The following is an 18,426-nucleotide window of genomic DNA, read 5'->3' on the forward strand; positions in this document are numbered from 1 at the left end:
CCTTTCCAAGGTTTTACAGGGATTTGACGAGGTATGGACATGCGAGAAGAGTTCTTGGCGGAGGTGGTTAATGTGTTTTGTGGTTTATATATAAGCCTTAGGTGGACTGCATGAAGTATTACTTATTGTTTTATGATTCTATTCACAATTATACAATGGTTTTGTTCTTGTTCTATTGTTCGGTTCAGAATTAATAGAATCATCGTCAACTTATTCAGAGACATACAGGCAAACGACCTCCAATATAGGTAAAACCATCACTCTACTATGATTTTATAAATATTTTAACTGTCATATGATTCCCCTTGTTAAGTACGATCTAATAGAAATGTAATAATATCGAGAATATCTAGAATATCCCCAATATCCCCAATATCTCGGAAAACGACATACCCCCACGGCCCCGGTGTGGGGGACGGCAATTCAACCAATGCCAGGGATTCCAATCAATTCCAATCAATTCCCATATATGAGGGGAATGAAGGCTGAGAGCTTCATTTGATATTCAAAGGAGTATGTTGGGTAATAGAAAGTAACACCTGGACAGTAACAGTAATGCTCACATAGCTCTGAGCAGATTCAGGAGTATATATATCCAGATTATAGCACAAGACCTCACACAAAGCGATCTCACCAATTTTGTGCCCCAAAGAGAAAGAGAAGAAACTAGAATACCCCCAATGCAGTAATTAAACAAATGGTAAGTACAACAGTAGTATACCATCATATACCTCGGAAAAGTCAACCCCGCATATAGCGTGGGGGAGGGGGAAAATGATGTCCGAATAGGAAAAGGTGGAAAAGCATCACCCACGCATGAATGCCAAGTTTCAAAGGCAAATTCACTCGGCTAATTCAGAAAAGCCAGTGGGGTGAACGTGGGGGAAGAAGATCCCCTAGCTAAATAGCTGTAGATCCGCCAATATTGATCCTCCTCATTCCCCCAGTGATATTCGGTATGAACACGGAAGGATAAGAGAAACCTACGAGTACTAACAAACCAATAGACTGAATTCATCTCCAAAATGACCAACGGAACCAACGGAACCAACCGAAATCCCCTCCCTCACGGTGTCTACGTCCCCACCGTAGCATTCTTCAAACCCGACGAAGAAGTCGACCTCGCAACAGTCGAGAAACACGCCGTCTACCTCGCCCGCAGTGGGGTAACCGGCCTAGTAACCCAGGGCAGCAATGGCGAAGCCGTGCACCTAGATCGCGAAGAGCGCAAGGCCATCACAGCCGCCACCCGCCGTGCCGTCGATGCAGCCGGCTACACCAGTATGCCAGTTATCGCCGGCACCGGTGCCGCCTCGACCCGTGAAACCATTCAATTATGCCAGGACTCCGGCGCAGCGGGCGCCGATGCTGTCCTCGTACTCCCACCCAGCTACTACAAGGCACTCGTGAGCACCGAGGCCATGCACGCTCACTTCCGGGCTGTGGCCGATGCCTCTCCCGTCCCTGTTCTCATTTACAACTTCCCCGGCGTGCAGTCCGGTCTTGATCTCAGCTCAGATGATATCGTCACGCTCGCTGAACACCCCAATATCATCGGGTGCAAGCTCACGTGCGGTAACACGGGTAAGTTGGCTCGTGTTGCAGCGGCGAAGCCTGATTTCTTGACTTTTGGTGGTTCGGCCGATTTCACGCTTCAAACGCTTATTGCTGGTGGGGCGGGAATTATTGGCGGAGTGGCTAATATGATTCCTCGCTCGTGTGTGCGTGTTATGGAGTTGTATCGTGCTGGCAAGGTTCAGGAGGCGCAGAAGGTGCAGGCTGTTGTTGCGCGTGCTGACTGGGCTGCTATTCATGGTGGCTTTATCGCTGTTAAGACTGGTCTGCAATCATACCGTGGGTATGGTGGTCTTCCTCGACGACCGTGTGTTGTACCCTCTGATAAAGCTGCAACGGCCATTAAGGAGGAGTTCCGGGAGGGGATGGAATTGGAAAAGTCGTTGGAGACGGTCTAAATGGATAAATAGATTAAATGATACCTGAGATCTGAGATCTGAGATCTGAGATTTGTGTTACTTTCAACACGTTTCGCTTGAGACGTAGACGGAGTGTGACGGTGTCATTTCCCTTTACTTCCGTTAGTTCCGTAGCTTCCCCCCTCTTTTAACGTGTTCCTCGTGTCCATCGTGTTATCAGAAAGAAAGTTGAAGTTGCATATAGAGGTAGCACTTTCTCTTTAATTTCCCTTTTAATCATTCGAATCGGATTGACTTGACTTGGTATAGTGGTAGATGCAATGTAACAAGGGAGCTGTTTATTTATTTTCCCGATCTCGACCTTCCCCAGGCATCCAAGACACATTCCGATGAAGGATCGGCAATGAAACTGAATATAAATACGTCTGGCTATCTCCTTGCTTCATTTATTCTTTTTCTCATCATCACTCAAATCATTAACATGAAGTTCGCCTCTGTCTTGAGTGCGCTCGGGGCCCTAACGGCTGTTTCCGCCGTCCAAGTAAATCCACTTCCGGCTCCCCGTAACATCACCTGGGGATCGTCCGGTCCAATTCAAGTCAACCACTTGCAGTTGAACGGTCGTCACTCTTTTGTCGTCACTCAAGCTTGGGAGCGAGCATGGACAACCATCACTACCCTGCAATGGGTTCCTGCTGCCGTTGAAGCCCCTATCGTCTCCTACCCAGCCTTCCCTACCGCGACCCCTGTCTCCACTCCTGCCTCCAAGGCCAAACGCGCGCCCTCGGCAGTCAGCAACGTCGATGTCCACGTGGTGGATAACGATGTCGATCTCCAACATGGCGTGGATGAATCCTATACACTGGTGGTGGCCGATGGCGGCATTCAGATCAATGCTCAGACGGCCTGGGGTGTATTGCACGCCTTCACCACCCTGCAGCAGATTATCATCTCGGATGACAAGGGCGGCTTGATCATTGAACAGCCCGTTAAGATCGAGGATGGCCCGTTGTACCCCTACCGTGGTATTATGATGGACTCCGGCCGCAACTTCATCACCGTTCGCAAGATCCTCGAGCAGATCGACGGTATGGCTCTATCCAAGCTGAATGTTCTCCACTGGCACTTGGACGATGCCCAGTCGTGGCCCATGCAGATGAGCTCCTACCCCGAGATGACCAAAGATGCCTACTCGCCTCGCGAAATCTACACGGAGGAAGACATGCGTCATGTGGTTGCCTACGCCAACGAGCGAGGTGTCCGCGTCATCCCCGAGGTCGACATGCCCGGCCACTCTGCCTCGGGCTGGCAACAGGTCGACCCGGAGATCGTGGCTTGTGCCAATTCATGGTGGTCGAACGACGTGTGGTCGGAACACACCGCGGTCGAGCCGAACCCCGGCCAACTTGATATTATCTATCCCAAGACCTACGAAGTCGTCAAGAATGTCTACGAAGAATTGTCTCGCATCTTCGGCGACAATTTCTTCCACGTTGGTGGTGACGAGATCCAGGTTAACTGCTATAACTTTAGCAGTCACGTCACCAAGTGGTTTGCTGAGGATCCCTCGCGCACCTACAGAGACCTCAGTCAGTACTGGGTCGACCACTCCTTGCCAATCTTCCGAGGTGTCGGCGACCACCGCCGTCTCATGATGTGGGAAGACATCACCGTCTCAGCTGAGAGCGCCCACAGTGTTCCCAAAGACATCGTCATGCAGAGCTGGAACACCGGTGATGGTAACATCAAGAAGCTCACCTCAGCCGGCTATGACGTCGTCGTTTCCTCCTCCGACTTCCTCTACCTCGACTGCGGCCACGGCGGCGCCATCACCAACGACCCCCGCTACAACGAGCAGAGCAACACTGCCGGCGGCGTGACTTTCAACTACGGCGGTAACGGCGGCAGCTGGTGCGCACCCTACAAGACCTGGCAGCGAATCTACGACTACGACTTCCTAACCAATCTCACTGCCTCCGAGGCGAAACACATTATCGGCGCTGAGGCTCCTTTGTGGTCGGAGCAGATCGACGATGTGACTATCTCCAGCGCGTTCTGGCCTCGCGCTGCTGCGCTGGGCGAGCTTGTCTGGTCTGGTAACCGTGATGCTGCGGGCAGAAAGCGTACCACCCACATGACCCAGCGTCTACTAAACTTCCGTGAATACCTGGTTGCCAATGGTGTTATGGCTACGGCTCTTGTGCCCAAGTATTGTCTGCAGCACCCTCATGCTTGCGACTTCTATAAAAACCAGACTATCGTCTCTTGATTGTGGTTTGAGCGGGGCTTTTAGTGAGCTTCACTTTCAACTCGTCTGTATATACTTAGTCTACGATACCCAATACCATTGGAATTTCTTCTTTGATACATGTTCCTGTTCAGTAGACCATTTCCTCTCCACATTTCATCTGCAGCCGTAGCTGATCTAGCGTATACTCAGCAACCTGCACCAACGCCTCCCATGCATCAAATCCATGCCCAATGCCAATCAGGCACCAAACCCACTCCCCCAGCCCGAATTAAAATCCAAGCCCGGATCCAAACTCCAAGCTCCTCTCCGCTCTCCATCTCCAGTTACCCATACCCATCAACCAAATACAATCCCCCTTTAACTCGAACAAACAAAAAGATCACAAGACCATCCACCCACAGAACCCCCAAAATCAAAACTGTCGTGCAACTCTCCGTCTTCGAACCCACCCTTCGGCCCCGTCCCAGACTCTAATTGGCCTTCGGGACGGGCTTGCTGTATGCATTATGTATGTAGCACGGGGTATGGAGTACATGCATGTAGTATGTCGTAGGGAGATATATGTACGTAAGTAGAAGTCGAAGTATGTTCACATGTTCGAGTACGCAGTACTGTACGAGTATTCCACGCAGGTCGGATCGATTACATGATATCATTAGCATTGGCATTGGCATTTACAAAGTACCTGCGGTATTAATATGTACATGTAGGTATAAGGTATAGGCACATAAGACATGTTATACTCTATCTTTCTTTATTATCCGTATCTGTACCTGTGTATGGTGTTGCCACAATAGATACAAATCCAGTATCAGTACCAGTATCGCCCCCTCGGAGCAAACCAATCCATTCCAACAACCCTGCTCGAAGTCCAAACTCGAAACCCAGTATGTAGATTCAGACCGGGCTGAGCTGGGGTGGGGTTTGGAGGGGGTTTGGGGTGGTTGCTCACGTGTACACATACATGTACACACAGCAAAGCAGGACGGACGTATGTTGCACAGATGGGCGCTGGGAATGAAAATTGACGGATTGAGGGGGGAACAGGCGAGTGGGTAGATGATTATCTTTAATTTTCTTTTGTTTGGCTGGGGTTCGTCGTACACGTGGTAATTTGTGGCGATGGTTCTTGTTTTGGTGTCATGCTTTGGGTTGTGGGCTAGAACGGGGATTTACATAGGTTTGACGTAGGGAAATACTGCTTTATCTCCCTTTCGTATCGTACTTAAGAATGGGTTTAATTTGTCTTCTTTTCACACTGTACCTGTGTACATTCTTCGGAGGTATTCGGGTATAACCCTGGCTTCTACATATCATGTGTCCATACGAAAAAGTACCGACGCTTCCATGGTTCGCTGTGCGAGTAGATTGGGAACTGATCTCGCATATTTGTATACGGAGGGAAGTACAAACACGGGGTTGCTCTGCGTAACAGGGTATTCATGTTATTGGATTGGATTGGGTGTTGATGTTCGGCTAATATGGATGCTTTGGGAGAAGTAATCTTCTATTCTGGGAATGGGTTTGTTTAGCTTAGTTCAGTAGGTACTTTGCTTCAGGCTGCGTTATATTTTAAAACAGGAGTATTTGGTAAGCATCATCTTTTTTTTTTTTGACTTTGTTTTATGGTTCACGTCTTACGTGACGTGGATTGAAGAATGAAGTAGGTTTCTGTATCACAGTCGTGTTTTAACGTGGGTTAGGGTCCTTTCCTGCTATGTGTTCTTGGCTTGTGTTTCATGCGATGGTGTGAGTTCATATAATGCATGTCTGGCATATCATATGGTGTTAGTGGCTAGGGCGTTGAGATGGGGGTTGGGGTTACTCCTTTGCAACGTATATTAAACCGAAATGGTCGAAAATATATATCCACATGACGGACAACAAAAGCTCATTCGTTGGTAGCCATTACAGATTGCTAATAAGTCTTAATCTTACGCTGATTCCCATACCATCCCCCCTGGTTACTCGTTACACAGCATTGTCCCCAAGAACCAGGTAAGTCTGATCGCGGGTGTGGGCTATGACCAAATAGAAGGTCTCGTGTTGGCCGAAGTGACAAATCTGGATCTGGGTTTTTGGCAGGACCACGAAGAATTTGCGGCATTTTGCATCTACATGGTAGTTCCCTGGTGTGTGTGTGTGTGGGTGTTTCATGACATATCCTGGACGATTCTGACGTGCGTATGTATGTATTGCTTGTAAGGCCCGCAGGGACTGTGTCGACGTTGCATGGAAGCCCTTCTAGAAGTCAACCTTGTCGTTCGATGTACATCTGGTCTAGGCACGTCTATGTCGGGTTTCGGCGAATGGTATCTCAATGGTATCTCGTGGTTTTGAGTCTGGCTATACATACGTGTTCGAGGTGCCAAATCGGGACCCCGACTCGAGACAAGGCACAAGCCCAAAGAGAAGATACAGACATATTCCATGCTGCACATCCGATACCGTTGATCCCTAATACCCAACCTGCTTATGGTAAGCCCGAGGAGCATGGGCGATGCCAGTGGGCTGCCCGGGTATACACCGTATAAAACCCAACATAAGCAGCGGACCGAGCTCAGACCTTGAAGATCCCCCACAACAACCCACGCCTTACGCTCAGTGTAGACGTACCTGCTCAATGTACGCCACAAGTCTGAATCCCAGGGTTATCATAGGGGTGCCTGACCGCGTCCACATACCCCTCCTCCTAAATACCCAGTCTACCAGGCAAAGGTAAAGGCTAGACCCTGCAGCACCACATCACCAACCCAGGTGCATCTGCCCAGCCATCTGATCGCCAAACTACAGAACCTAATCACAACCAAAAACCTGATCGACAGTGTACGATGCACCCTATGTATACCCGGGTGGTAGGTCTAACCTTACCGGACGATCCATTAGAGGAATTCGTCCTACCACACCCGCATCTTCCGCGTGCTCGTCCTGCGCGCTCAGACCAATTGCACCCGGGTTTCTATCTGCACCCTACATTTCCAGCAATACAGATGCAGATGCAGATCTCGAGATGCACGCAGGCGCAGATACGAAAACGAATGCAATGACTCGAGACAGTTTTCCTACCAGTCACGTCGGAGCGCCCGATTTCCACATCCATAAATTAATTGTGGACTACGGGTGGCATTTTTATGCCGTGTTACCCGACGTCATAGAAAAAAGAAGATCGTAACACCGCCTCAATAAGTGGAGTTAAGGGTCGTTGCGTCATCTTCGGGGAGAGCGAAAGCGCTCCCCCCATAGGACGGTAAAAGTGGCTAGTGAGGTGGGGGAGGGTTAGTGGATGTGGATTTGAATTTTCGCTTCTTTTGGCTTCCTTCATTGTGGCACAGTGAAGTTTTGTATTGTAAAGACTTGTAAATATTTGTAAAGATAGGTAAAAGCACAATTGGGATAAACACGTATTTTTGGGTGGAGATGTGTGATCCACATAATTGTTGCTAGTGAACCCTTCGCATAAATTTTACATTAAATCACTGTTTCGCTTCGCTTTTATTCGGGATCGACATGCCAAGTTAGATCCAAGGTGACAGATCAAAATATCGATCAAATGGGTAGATTGTGATATATCCAATCAAAACATTATAAACCCGATCGGGGGCTTGGGATATATATCCGGAATTGATAGCATTCATACCATCTGGTTCCCGAGATCCCGTGCAATGGGTGTCGATCATTAGGGATGTATAGGGGAATCTCAGAATTGATTTGATGATGCATACTCTGTAGGTATAGTTGATCTAGATCGTGCATGTACAGTAAACCCCTCCTGCCTATTGCGTCCATGAAATTGACGGATACTTGATTGGAATATTGTGGCTTGACTAGTCTTTTCACGTTTCGCTCTCATCCTATACAATATATTGCTTGTCTACACGCGCTACGCGAAAGGGGAGCATGGAGTGATTCTAGGCACAGATAATAAATAACACATGTCCGACATGCAGGGAATATCACCTCGGGGACCGGGGACCGGGGACCTCTCTAGTAAATTCTAGGACAAGATACGCCGGATGTGCTATCAATCCACTCTGGGACCGGCCAACACTTCTCAAAATGAATCTGCCCCGGTGGCACAGTGTAACGCCTTCCCTCGAGTTTATCACGGGGTTGGAAGACATCCACAGCATCTCTCTCTTTGGCCGGCTGCGATACCTACTCAGAAATTAGAGATCAGATGATTAGATCCTAGCTCTAATTCTAAAGAACAACCCCATATTCGTCTGTGGGTACGTTGTATAGCCCAGTATGGAGTAAACTGGGGGAACTACATCCCGAGGGGCGTGACAGATATTGTATAACCAGCGAGAAATGATTGGATAGAAACGATTGGATATGGTTGGTGTATGCATAAGCCTAAATGAAAAAAAAAAAGAATAAAGAATAAATAGAAAAAAACAAATAACAGAAGGCCAGATTGTTTGATCTTCGATAACCAATACCAGAAACTAGTTCCCAGGCACTGAATCAGGACCGTATTTGGTCGGCGGGTGACTGACTCTACATTCGACTGGGATTAATAGCTTGGCCCCCTTTCCCAAAGTTAATCTCGCATAGATTGTGTCGTCAGTGGCCGGCTCGTAGGCGGATGATTGGATGTGTTTTACCCCTCCTGGGCGAACACCCAAAACCCATGAACACGTCGATCAGAGCCCGGGTGACGCTATCACTGAGGTGGTCGCATCTGGAAACGAGTAAAGAATTAGGAATACGGCAGACGTAGGGCAAATGATTCCAACGCAAAGAGCATGGGCCGCACCATTGCGTATAAGCTGCTTCGAATTACCCAACTCACCTCGCAATTACTGAGATTAGGATGATCAACATTCCTGTCCCACCCGCATTTAACCTTGTTTAGCAATAAACCTAAACTAGCGTCCTGGTTAGGAACATACGGAGTACATACTTTGGATAAACTGCCGACGTACTCAAGTACATTTGTATTCGTCTTCGCTTCTTAAAACTTAAAGCTGCAGTCCTACAGGAAGCGGTAATCATGTCCCAACCACATGGAACCGTGGAGCGAGAGGATCGGACCGCGCCCACAGCACGGCAGCTTACCTTGCCTTACCTATGGGTGGAACCAATAGCACAGTTTGAATCTCGGGATTTCACGTGCGTCCAGCGGGGGAGTGAGACGGACAGGGAGCCCCCTGCTTCATAAAATCTAAAATATGTACATACTGTGTTGTAGGTACGCTGAATTGCACATGTTCACCCCTTCTCAAGTCCCCATGCAGGGGTGTCGCCCGTAACACCCCCTGACGCCCCTATTTGCAGGGGTGCTGATAGGCAGGTTGTTGTCAGATAGGAAAAAGGCAAGCGAGCCTTTGGGTCGAGGGTGATTTAGACAGAGTAGCAGTAGGGCTAATATGCCATTTCTTCATTCCGACTCCCCTGACAGAGATATACTACACAAACCACCTGGTAGGTACCGCGATAACATTGGTCAAACCAAAACTAGGATCGCCGGAGTAAATGGTGCTCAAGTATAGAGTATCTATGGCGCAGGTTCCGTTCACTGGGCAAACACATCGGCTTCTGGCAGCGGTATGGCCTGTAATGTCGCAATCGATAGTGAAGCTAGTCTTCACACCAAACCTTCTGAACATCCTCTCGAGATAATATCTCATCCCTGTGGAGACTGCACTCTGATGATTATTCTCCTATATCTTATATAACTCCATCCTAATTTGTACCGTGTTTCAAACTAAACAGAAACTAGCAATAGCACAGATATCCTCATATCCCGCCCTTGCCACGTGAACAAAACATGTCTCCACCAAGTCTACCCGCGTGGGGAGCATAGACCGTTCCACCCTCCGGTCCGTTTCCGCCGGGAAAATCCAGTCAGATCCCAGGGAAGTGACTACCGAGCACATAAACCAGGTATTACAGTACATAATGTTGTACCATAATGTTGTAGAGCATGCGAGTCTAACCAGTCAAAGCCCGCCAAGCACCAAAGTCGGCTAAACAGGGTGAAGTATGTACATATACGAGGCTTGGGAGCGGCCCCGCTTCCTTATTTGACCAGGGCACCGAACAATGCGGGATAGAGCAAGAGAAAATGAGGCTGACCGTGCACTCGGCCTCCACTCTAGTACATATCTCCACCCCGCTTAGGGCCAAAACATGAGTGATTTTAATGTTGGTATGATAGCGAATTGGGCCCGGCGAGGCTGTTGGTTTGCATATGGCTGCAATTTGAGCGTGGGGAGGATGCGGATGTGGATATGGATGTGGCAGAGATTTGAGCCGCCCAATGTTGGGTCGAAGGATTCACAAGAAGAAGCGTGTAGGCAGGTCTAGATCTTGGGATCGTCGGAGTCGCTGTTGGAAGCTGCATCTACTGTGTACTGTTGTACATTGTTGTACTTTGAAAAAAGGGATTGTGGATCTTTCCATCTGTAGGATCCAGGCCATAAAGAATGGATGAAGAGTTGCGGGAATATATTTAATTTGGGAATTGTTAAGAAATCCAGTGTGTTGTGATATATATATTTTTTGATGACATGGCGCAGTCGGGGCCATTCTGTTGTGCAACTTACAGGGGATCCCCGGTGCTTTCTAGAAAGTCTTTATTTATGGACAAGGAAGAACCCTGTATGTTATAAGTCTGGTCATTTTGTGGCGCGCGGTTGAGATACACAAATATCGCTTCCTGAAACACCATGGATCCCGAACCGACCAGACTGACATTAAGTTACGGGGTTGAAAATCCAACAAATTGGTATTTGTTAGGAATTGGAAATATTAACCGAACACTAGCTGATCGGCAGGATTGTCGTCTTTAAATGCGGCAACTCAACAGCGCTAAATGTCGGATTAGCCTCTTTGTACAAGTTGGGAGATGATTGTTGGAAAAAGACGCAACAATACAAATCCTTGTGCAGCGCTTATATACAAACCCGATAGGGGCTATGCAATATAAATGGCGTCCACGGGGTCACCAACCCTGTCCACACACATGGCCAATATTTGGGGTCCGAAACGTTTACACCCAAACAATAAAACGATCTAAACCAACTGAGGAAGGACTGAATGGAAATATGCATGGATGTGGCATGGTAAGTTCAAAGTTCGTACAACTATCAGCGGGGACCACATGAACCATGAACCATGACTTCGTTTACCAACTCCAGTAATGTAACCATATAGATAAGAATAATAAACATGCATTGAAATAGTTTAGTCTTTTATGCCGTGCACTTGCATGAGTTCCTAAAAAAAACCTACCTGCCCTATCCGGATTCCCCAGACCAGACTGGGTTGTCTATGCATATACGATCGCCTTGTTGGCGTTGATCTTCTCCTCCTCGGATTGTTTCACCCTGGTTGTTTCACTTCTGTTTTTAGAAACACCACGAGGGTGGGTAGGGATTAAACCTTCCCCCCCTACCTTCCCCCCCCAAAATCCTGCCCACTCCTCCGGTAGGGCTTAGGGCCGCGGTTGGTATGTACGACGCTGCGAATAGCATGAGAGGCTCAACTTTTGGCTGAGTAGGCTCAAGGGGACTGGGTTTAGAACCTTAGAACCTAGATGTGGTATTTTTGGATTTTTACTGCACCTGCAATGTCTAGCCGCTTGCTTTAAAGTTGGTTTATTCTTGAACCTGTATTGGTTTTTGGTAATAAACGGCGAAATGGGGGATTACCAAGCTCTGGGGGATGACATTTGCCACTCTGGAGAGTATCTCTGGTCCGAGGGTGATCCAAGCACAAATGACAAATATTTGAGTTGGAAGTACCTAAGTACCTATGTAGGTACAACAAGTACAACAAACAACAGGTACAATATAACGTGGTAAAAGAAAGTTGGGACTTCCATGGTTCCGTTCGAGTCAACCATGGACCGGCGGCTCCCGGACTATACCCAGGTATACCCAGGCACATAATTCGAATTGGTGTGATGTTTGGCACCTCAGTTCCCAAACGCCAGCATCGACGCATTGGGCATCTCTCATCCACCAGTCTTAGAGGGGGTGGCATCAAGGCTAATTAAGAGCCTCGCTGCTTGCCGTATTTTTAATTTCGATACGGTGGACCTACAGGGGAAGTCTTCGGGGTCGCCGGACTGAACTTCCTTTTGGCATACAGGTTATCTCAGTCGTAGACAGGGCTAATATTCTATCTCAAGCCTCAATTCCGGAAGCGGGTGGGAATACGGCGGTCCCGATGCCGTGGTGACGGCTGGATCTTGGCTACTCTAATCATCCTCGTAAGAAAAGAGCCTGGAATGTCAGATTCAAACGCGTGGCTTTACGAGTTGTTCAGTGTTTCAGTGGAAATATATAACAGGTTGGGGGCCAAAAGGAAAAGGGGGATAGCAAATTCGACAAACGATTGGATCAAGTGGGATACCTCCATCACACGTGTGAAGGACTGACAGTCTTAATCAACGGCCATTTCTTGGTGCTGACAGGCTGATACGGCTTGAGGACGTTTTCGGGTGTGTTTGACGTGGACGTTGAAAATCACCAGTGAAGACTATCTATTCCGTAGCCAGTCATCATTAGAATAATTATGGTTAACGAGAAGTTAACATCTGCAGTTATGAACCTATTGCCCGGGTAGGTACAGATGTCAAAACCTGGGCGAAAGGCAAATCCCCAGATGCCGACCGCCAGTTTAACTAGGCCAAGGCTTTCAAACCCGCAAAACCAGGGTAAAAGAATCGGTCAAACCCAACACACGGGCCGGATATGACTTCATTCCCCCAGTTTAGCATCTAAAATTTAGACTGTGCATACATGACTATTAACTAGTATGGGAATAGACCCCATTCAATGAATGCATGGGGGGTTTTACCACCGGGATCGCCGATAAATACGAACTCCCGCAGTCAGCGGTGTAATTTATCCAGCTGCGCCTTGATTTTCAAGGATGTGGACCAACAATTCCCTATGCTGTTTGGCTATGTGACGAATTCCAAGAACGCCTTTTTTTCGCTTATGATTGGGACAAACTTGTACTTCGTATGGGTCTGTGGCTTAGGCATATGTGGCGCTAGTTGTATTTTGGTGCCAAACACGGACACTCCGAATGACAGCTCGTACTCCTCCCCTGTACCGGCTAGGGCTATATGGCGTAATTAGTGTAGATAGTCTAGATGAATATGGTCAATGGGTAATGCGGAGGGGGGATCTAAGAGGCCAAGATTGGTTCTGTTTTCTTTTCCTGGTATTTTAATCTCGATGTTTTGTGAACACCACATTAAGGGATGGGGTCTTGATAGTATTAATCTGCAATTGAATCTCCGACTTTGACTTAAAAATGAGAAATATGTCACTTTATCACCGTGCATCCGGGAAAAAAAAAGCAAAAAAAAAGAGAATAGATTGACATTCATCTATCCATTTTGGGTAGACCCACCATAAGTTTTCTTCGGATATGCAACACCCAGTGATCAAGGGATGTCCGAGATTTACCTGTAGGCATACGATGTATGCCGTGACAGATTAATAGGATCTTGTAAATTGTAAATATAACAAGGAGGATAGAACTGCTGCGCTGATTTCCTGATTAGGAAATGGCGCAAAAGGCAACCAAGAGAAGCAGGCCCAATCCCAATCACTAAAAGAATGCGGCTCTTGTACAGCCGAGCAAATCCGAGGAAAACATTGAGAAAGAAAAATATTTTGACACAACATGCTGTAATGATCGCCTGTCATGGTTACTAATAAGGAATAGCGGGCGAAACAGACACGAACCCACCCGGCCGACCCTAAGGAATGCCCACCAAGTCCTTGGAAGGGCTTTCAGGGCCCTGATTGGAGAGGAGTTAGGAATCCCTCATTTCATTTCTCATTGGGTCGTGACACATGGGCCAATCACTCTCTGGGCACGCGGTTGTCCTGCCGAGTTATGGAGGGGACGCTAAATGAATGGGGTCCCGTCACGGATCGACCGAACTCGTGGAATTTCGATTTGTATTTGTATTTGTGTGTTATATGTATGGAGTACGGAGTACTCCGTACTGTCGTACTGTCCTTTCTGACATTCCCCAAAACTCATCCTTGTCCTTTTTTGCTTTTTAGTTTTCCCAGAAAAAGGGTACATCTACATCCCCAGATCTGGGTCTATTATACTTTCTGCTTGTCTTACTTTATGCTTGTATACTAACCCGTAGTCCCGCTCTTCCTACCATGATTTGGTGTAAATGGGACGGACGGGTACGGAGCAGTCTGACCCGCACTGGCGGGATAGAACATTTTTGGAGAGTATAAGATAGACATTTTCCCCCTTAACATGTTGAGTTCCATTCTGTACCCTGGTAAGCTGGTCCACACGTATATATGCGAATATGCATACCGGGGTGACGAGGCTAAGGAGGGTCTGGGGGAAAAGGGGCCGCCAAGACCACAGGAGAGAGCCCCTGCTATGCAGAACGGAGGTGCCGATGATGAGCAAAAAAAAAAAAATAGCGATTAATCATTATACTCCGTATATTGCAATTCATTCTCGTGCAACGGCCGACCGTCTGACCGGAGGCTGCTCCTGATCCCCGTCAAAAATCTAATTTGTGTTGCAGAGGTTGTGAAGCAAAAGGACCAGCAACTTCATAATTGCTTTTCATCTCAATATGCGCCATCGACCAATTTGGTTCTTATGAGCACGATGGACGATCTATCTCAATGCAGGTACTTTGGGCAAACCAATATTTGCTTCCACCGGAATCTCGGAAGAGATATTCGGAAAGCGTACATATCTCGTAGGGCGGAATGAGCCAAAAGTGGATAAAGGTAGGCGAGCTGTCAGAACCCATAACGACTATATGGTGGGTTATATATTGACTATTGATGGGATAGCAGAGATTGGGCGCCTGATGAAGGCTGAGCCGACGGCCTAGACAACTACGGAGTACGGGGTACCGTGCGTACTATAGTACAAAATAGTGTGTACGCAAGACTTTGATTTGAAATGTCTGAGGTTAGAGTAGATGGAGGTACAATATTACTAATCGACAGTAATTAACTACCTACCTACTTGAGAATAATAGAATAATATCCAGACCAGATATTGACCCATGAGGATTCCCATGTGCAGATAATAATAATAGCCCGAGGGTCCCAAATTTATCTGCATGGGCGCTAAGTTTCCCTGTCCCTGTTCACAGCCCCGACACGTTCAACTGGTTCGTGCCAAAAAAATACGGTATGTAATGGTATTATATTATATTATATTTTGTTTTATGTATTATTTGCTTTTTTTTTGTTTACTATCGAGTGGTTTTTTTCATTTTCATTTTCATTTTTATTTTTAATTCAATTCAATTCAATTCAATTTTCAATTTCCTTTTTCCTTTTTTGAAAAAATAAAAAAATAAAAAATATAATTCTAGACACAAGACTATAACTAACTACAGTAGGGCGGGCCCATCGTCACCATTTAACAATGCTTCCTCCTCTTTGACAATCTATAATATCCTCTCCTCCCTCCCCCCCCCCCAAAGTCTGTCATGAATTTATATCACTCGACGATCTAGCGCAATCCTCGTCTTCGATCTTTTCGGGAATACGCTTATTAAACCTTGTCTCCCTCGACTCTTCTCTGTCGATCGACATTGCTTCACTACCCGTGTCCGTAGAGTTGCAACTTGGATGTGACCTCCCTGCCTTGCGATATAGTGTACCTTCTTACCTCCTTGCATGAGGATCTATTCTCTCGGTCAATTGCGCACGTTGGCTCATTTTCGTGGTTGTCGTCTTTGGTTAGCCGAGCGGGCCGCGATCTCAGCCAGAAACCTTATCACCGGTATGTCCATGCGTCGCAAAATTGGAATTCTGTGAAACAGCATGTACTGACCAGATTTGTGTATCTAGGATCGCCATCGCGCATTGCATTGCTTAACCAAGGAGATGATGGCCTTTGAATCCCACCCCGATTTCACTCTCTTTCCTTTCCACGCTCGATCCAAGATGATGGCCCTCGAAGCTACCCGGCCTAAACAACTCCCATACTTCGATCCCATGACCATGGATCCCTCTATGTTCTCTTTCCCCGTTGAGAGTCTTCCCAACTACACACAAGGCCATGATATGTCCCATGCGTCCAATTCCTACTATGATACCCACCCTTTGTTGGAGTCTGCAGATCTGCAAAATCCAACATATTTTTCTTCTATACCCGCCACACCCCCTTCGATCTCTGCCTCTCACTCTGCTGAGCCATATATTCCCACCGGGTCTGCTGCCTCGGGGCAATCCATTGCTAGCGCATCTTCTTCGGCAATGGGATCACCATACTCAGGAACCGCGCATGCCTTCCAGGAGAACTGGGTGAATACGAACCACGGATTGGGTCTGCCAGCCGCAGTGATGAACGACCTTTTCTCTCAGGAGTACATGGGAAGTACGTTGGACATGGATATGCCCTATCAAGAAAAGTTCCCGGACCCTTTTGTCGGTATGTTTTGATATCACTCGCAAAAGCTGTCTGGTATACTGACAATGCATACCAGATCCCTCATTGATCCAACCAGCGCAACAAGGCCCTGGAATCACCCCGACTATCTCATATCCCGACCAACCCACCTCTTCCTACTCAAACGTGCCACCCAATTACATTTCCCACTCTCCCGCCCCATCGCCTCTCCCATATAATGACATCGCAGACCACCACACATCTCCACGCTCACACCCACTACAACACACTGGGCCGTCTCCCCTCATGGTCCCACATAGGTCACATTCGCGCCCACTCTCGATCTATGATCGACGATCGTCCGTCTCGTCAATGCATTCCCGACGCTCGCAACACAGCCCGGCGCTGAGCAGCATCGAGCCAGACGAAGACACCAAAGAAAAAGGGCGCTGCCCACACCCCGACTGTGGCCGAGTCTTCAAAGACCTGAAAGCCCACATGTTGACTCACCAGTCTGAGCGACCAGAGAAGTGCCCGATCCTGAATTGCGAGTACCACATCAAAGGCTTCGCCCGCAAGTACGACAAGAACCGCCACACCCTGACCCACTACAAAGGAACAATGGTATGCGGTTTCTGCCCGGGCTCCGGCTCCCCCGCGGAAAAGAGCTTCAACCGCGCCGACGTCTTCAAGCGCCATCTGACCTCCGTCCACGGCGTGGAACAAACTCCACCAAACTGCCGGAAGCGCAGCCCCGGCGTAGCGAAGAAGGGCACCAACTACAGCCCCGACGCAACAGGAAAGTGCTCGACCTGTTCATCGACCTTCAGCAACGCGCAGGACTTCTACGAGCATCTGGACGACTGTGTTCTCCGCGTTGTGCAGCAAGAAGAGCCCTCGGAGGCGATCAACCAGCAGCGTCTGGCAGAGGTCGCTTCAGACGAGGAGGTCAAAAAGACCATGGAGAAGCACCAACTACTTGACGCGCCTGGCTCGGTCGACCAAGTCGACGATTACGAAGACCAAGATGACGACGATACCCACGACCCCTCCAACTGGCGCGGTTTGAAGACCAAACCCAGATCATCCAAGGGCAACATCCCCGCCTCCCGCCCTATTATCGGCTCCGGGAATGCCATCTCCAAGAATTCCTCCAAGCCCCCCCGCACTGTCGCAACCCGTCGCCGCAATAACCGTGGCAACTACCCCCAGTCCTGGGGATGCCCCAGCAGCAGCATGAAGACCAAGAAGCGTGTGCTGTGTGTCTTTGATGGCCAACGCCGTCTGTGGAAAGACGAGATGATGCTCAACAATGAGTTCGAGGTCCGTCTGAGACTCCCCGGTGGCGCCGGCGATGGCACCAACCGTGATGCTTACGTTACCGATCTGGATGTCGAGACGATGAAGCGCGCTGAGGGCGTGCTGAGTGCCACTGAGGAGGAGCGTGGCCCTTGGATGAACGGTCCTTCGTCTCATATTATGGGTCAGCCGGCGATGTTATTGCCAGAACTATCCCAGGATGATGAGATTTCTATCAATGAATTGATGGCTTAAACGACTTCCTTTTGTGGTTTTTTTTCCCCTTTACTCCTTACTCCCTACTCTCCCTATCTTCCTTTCCCCCTTCGTGCCTATTTTTCTGTCTCATGTTTCCGTACAGCAGTGGCGTCTTGAGCGATTTGTCTGAATGCGGATTGTGGATGATACCTTGGGACTGATACGTTTGAATGACTTTTGTTTTTCTGTCTGTTTTTGTCTTCAGGCTGGTCTTATATGCCTGTATGCCAGATCCTGCTGGTCGGGATCATATCAAGACACTATTAATTGGAAACTAAAATGAGTGTCTAATTGAAAATTTATAAACAAAAAACATTC

The 18,426-nt window shown here is 48.0% G+C and overlaps 3 protein-coding genes across 3 annotated transcripts; all 3 read left to right on the forward strand.

Annotated features, from left to right (window-relative positions):
• Nucleotides 1–1,025: 1,025 nt before the first annotated feature.
• Nucleotides 1,026–1,973, forward strand: N7537_010093 (dihydrodipicolinate synthase family protein; the record flags this gene model as incomplete). Its single annotated transcript, XM_056901147.1, has 1 exon — nucleotides 1,026–1,973. One exon carries the CDS (start codon nucleotides 1,026–1,028, stop codon nucleotides 1,971–1,973), a length of 948 nt encoding a protein of 315 aa, XP_056749815.1.
• A 442-nt stretch (nucleotides 1,974–2,415) lies between these two features.
• Nucleotides 2,416–4,203, forward strand: N7537_010094 (beta-N-acetylhexosaminidase; the record flags this gene model as incomplete). Its single annotated transcript, XM_056901148.1, has 1 exon — nucleotides 2,416–4,203. The coding sequence occupies one exon, from the start codon at nucleotides 2,416–2,418 to the stop codon at nucleotides 4,201–4,203; it is 1,788 nt and encodes a 595-aa protein (XP_056749816.1).
• An 11,903-nt stretch (nucleotides 4,204–16,106) lies between these two features.
• zfpA (uncharacterized protein) lies at nucleotides 16,107–18,105 on the forward strand (the record flags this gene model as incomplete). Its single annotated transcript, XM_056901149.1, has 2 exons — nucleotides 16,107–16,593; nucleotides 16,649–18,105. 2 exons carry the CDS (start codon nucleotides 16,107–16,109, stop codon nucleotides 18,103–18,105), a joined length of 1,944 nt encoding a protein of 647 aa, XP_056749817.1.
• Nucleotides 18,106–18,426: the final 321 nt, after the last annotated feature.

This window comes from Penicillium hordei, assembly GCF_028827395.1.
Source record: "Penicillium hordei strain IBT 12815 chromosome Unknown utg000005l_segment0_segment0, whole genome shotgun sequence".
NCBI classification, from domain to species: domain Eukaryota; kingdom Fungi; phylum Ascomycota; class Eurotiomycetes; order Eurotiales; family Aspergillaceae; genus Penicillium; species Penicillium hordei.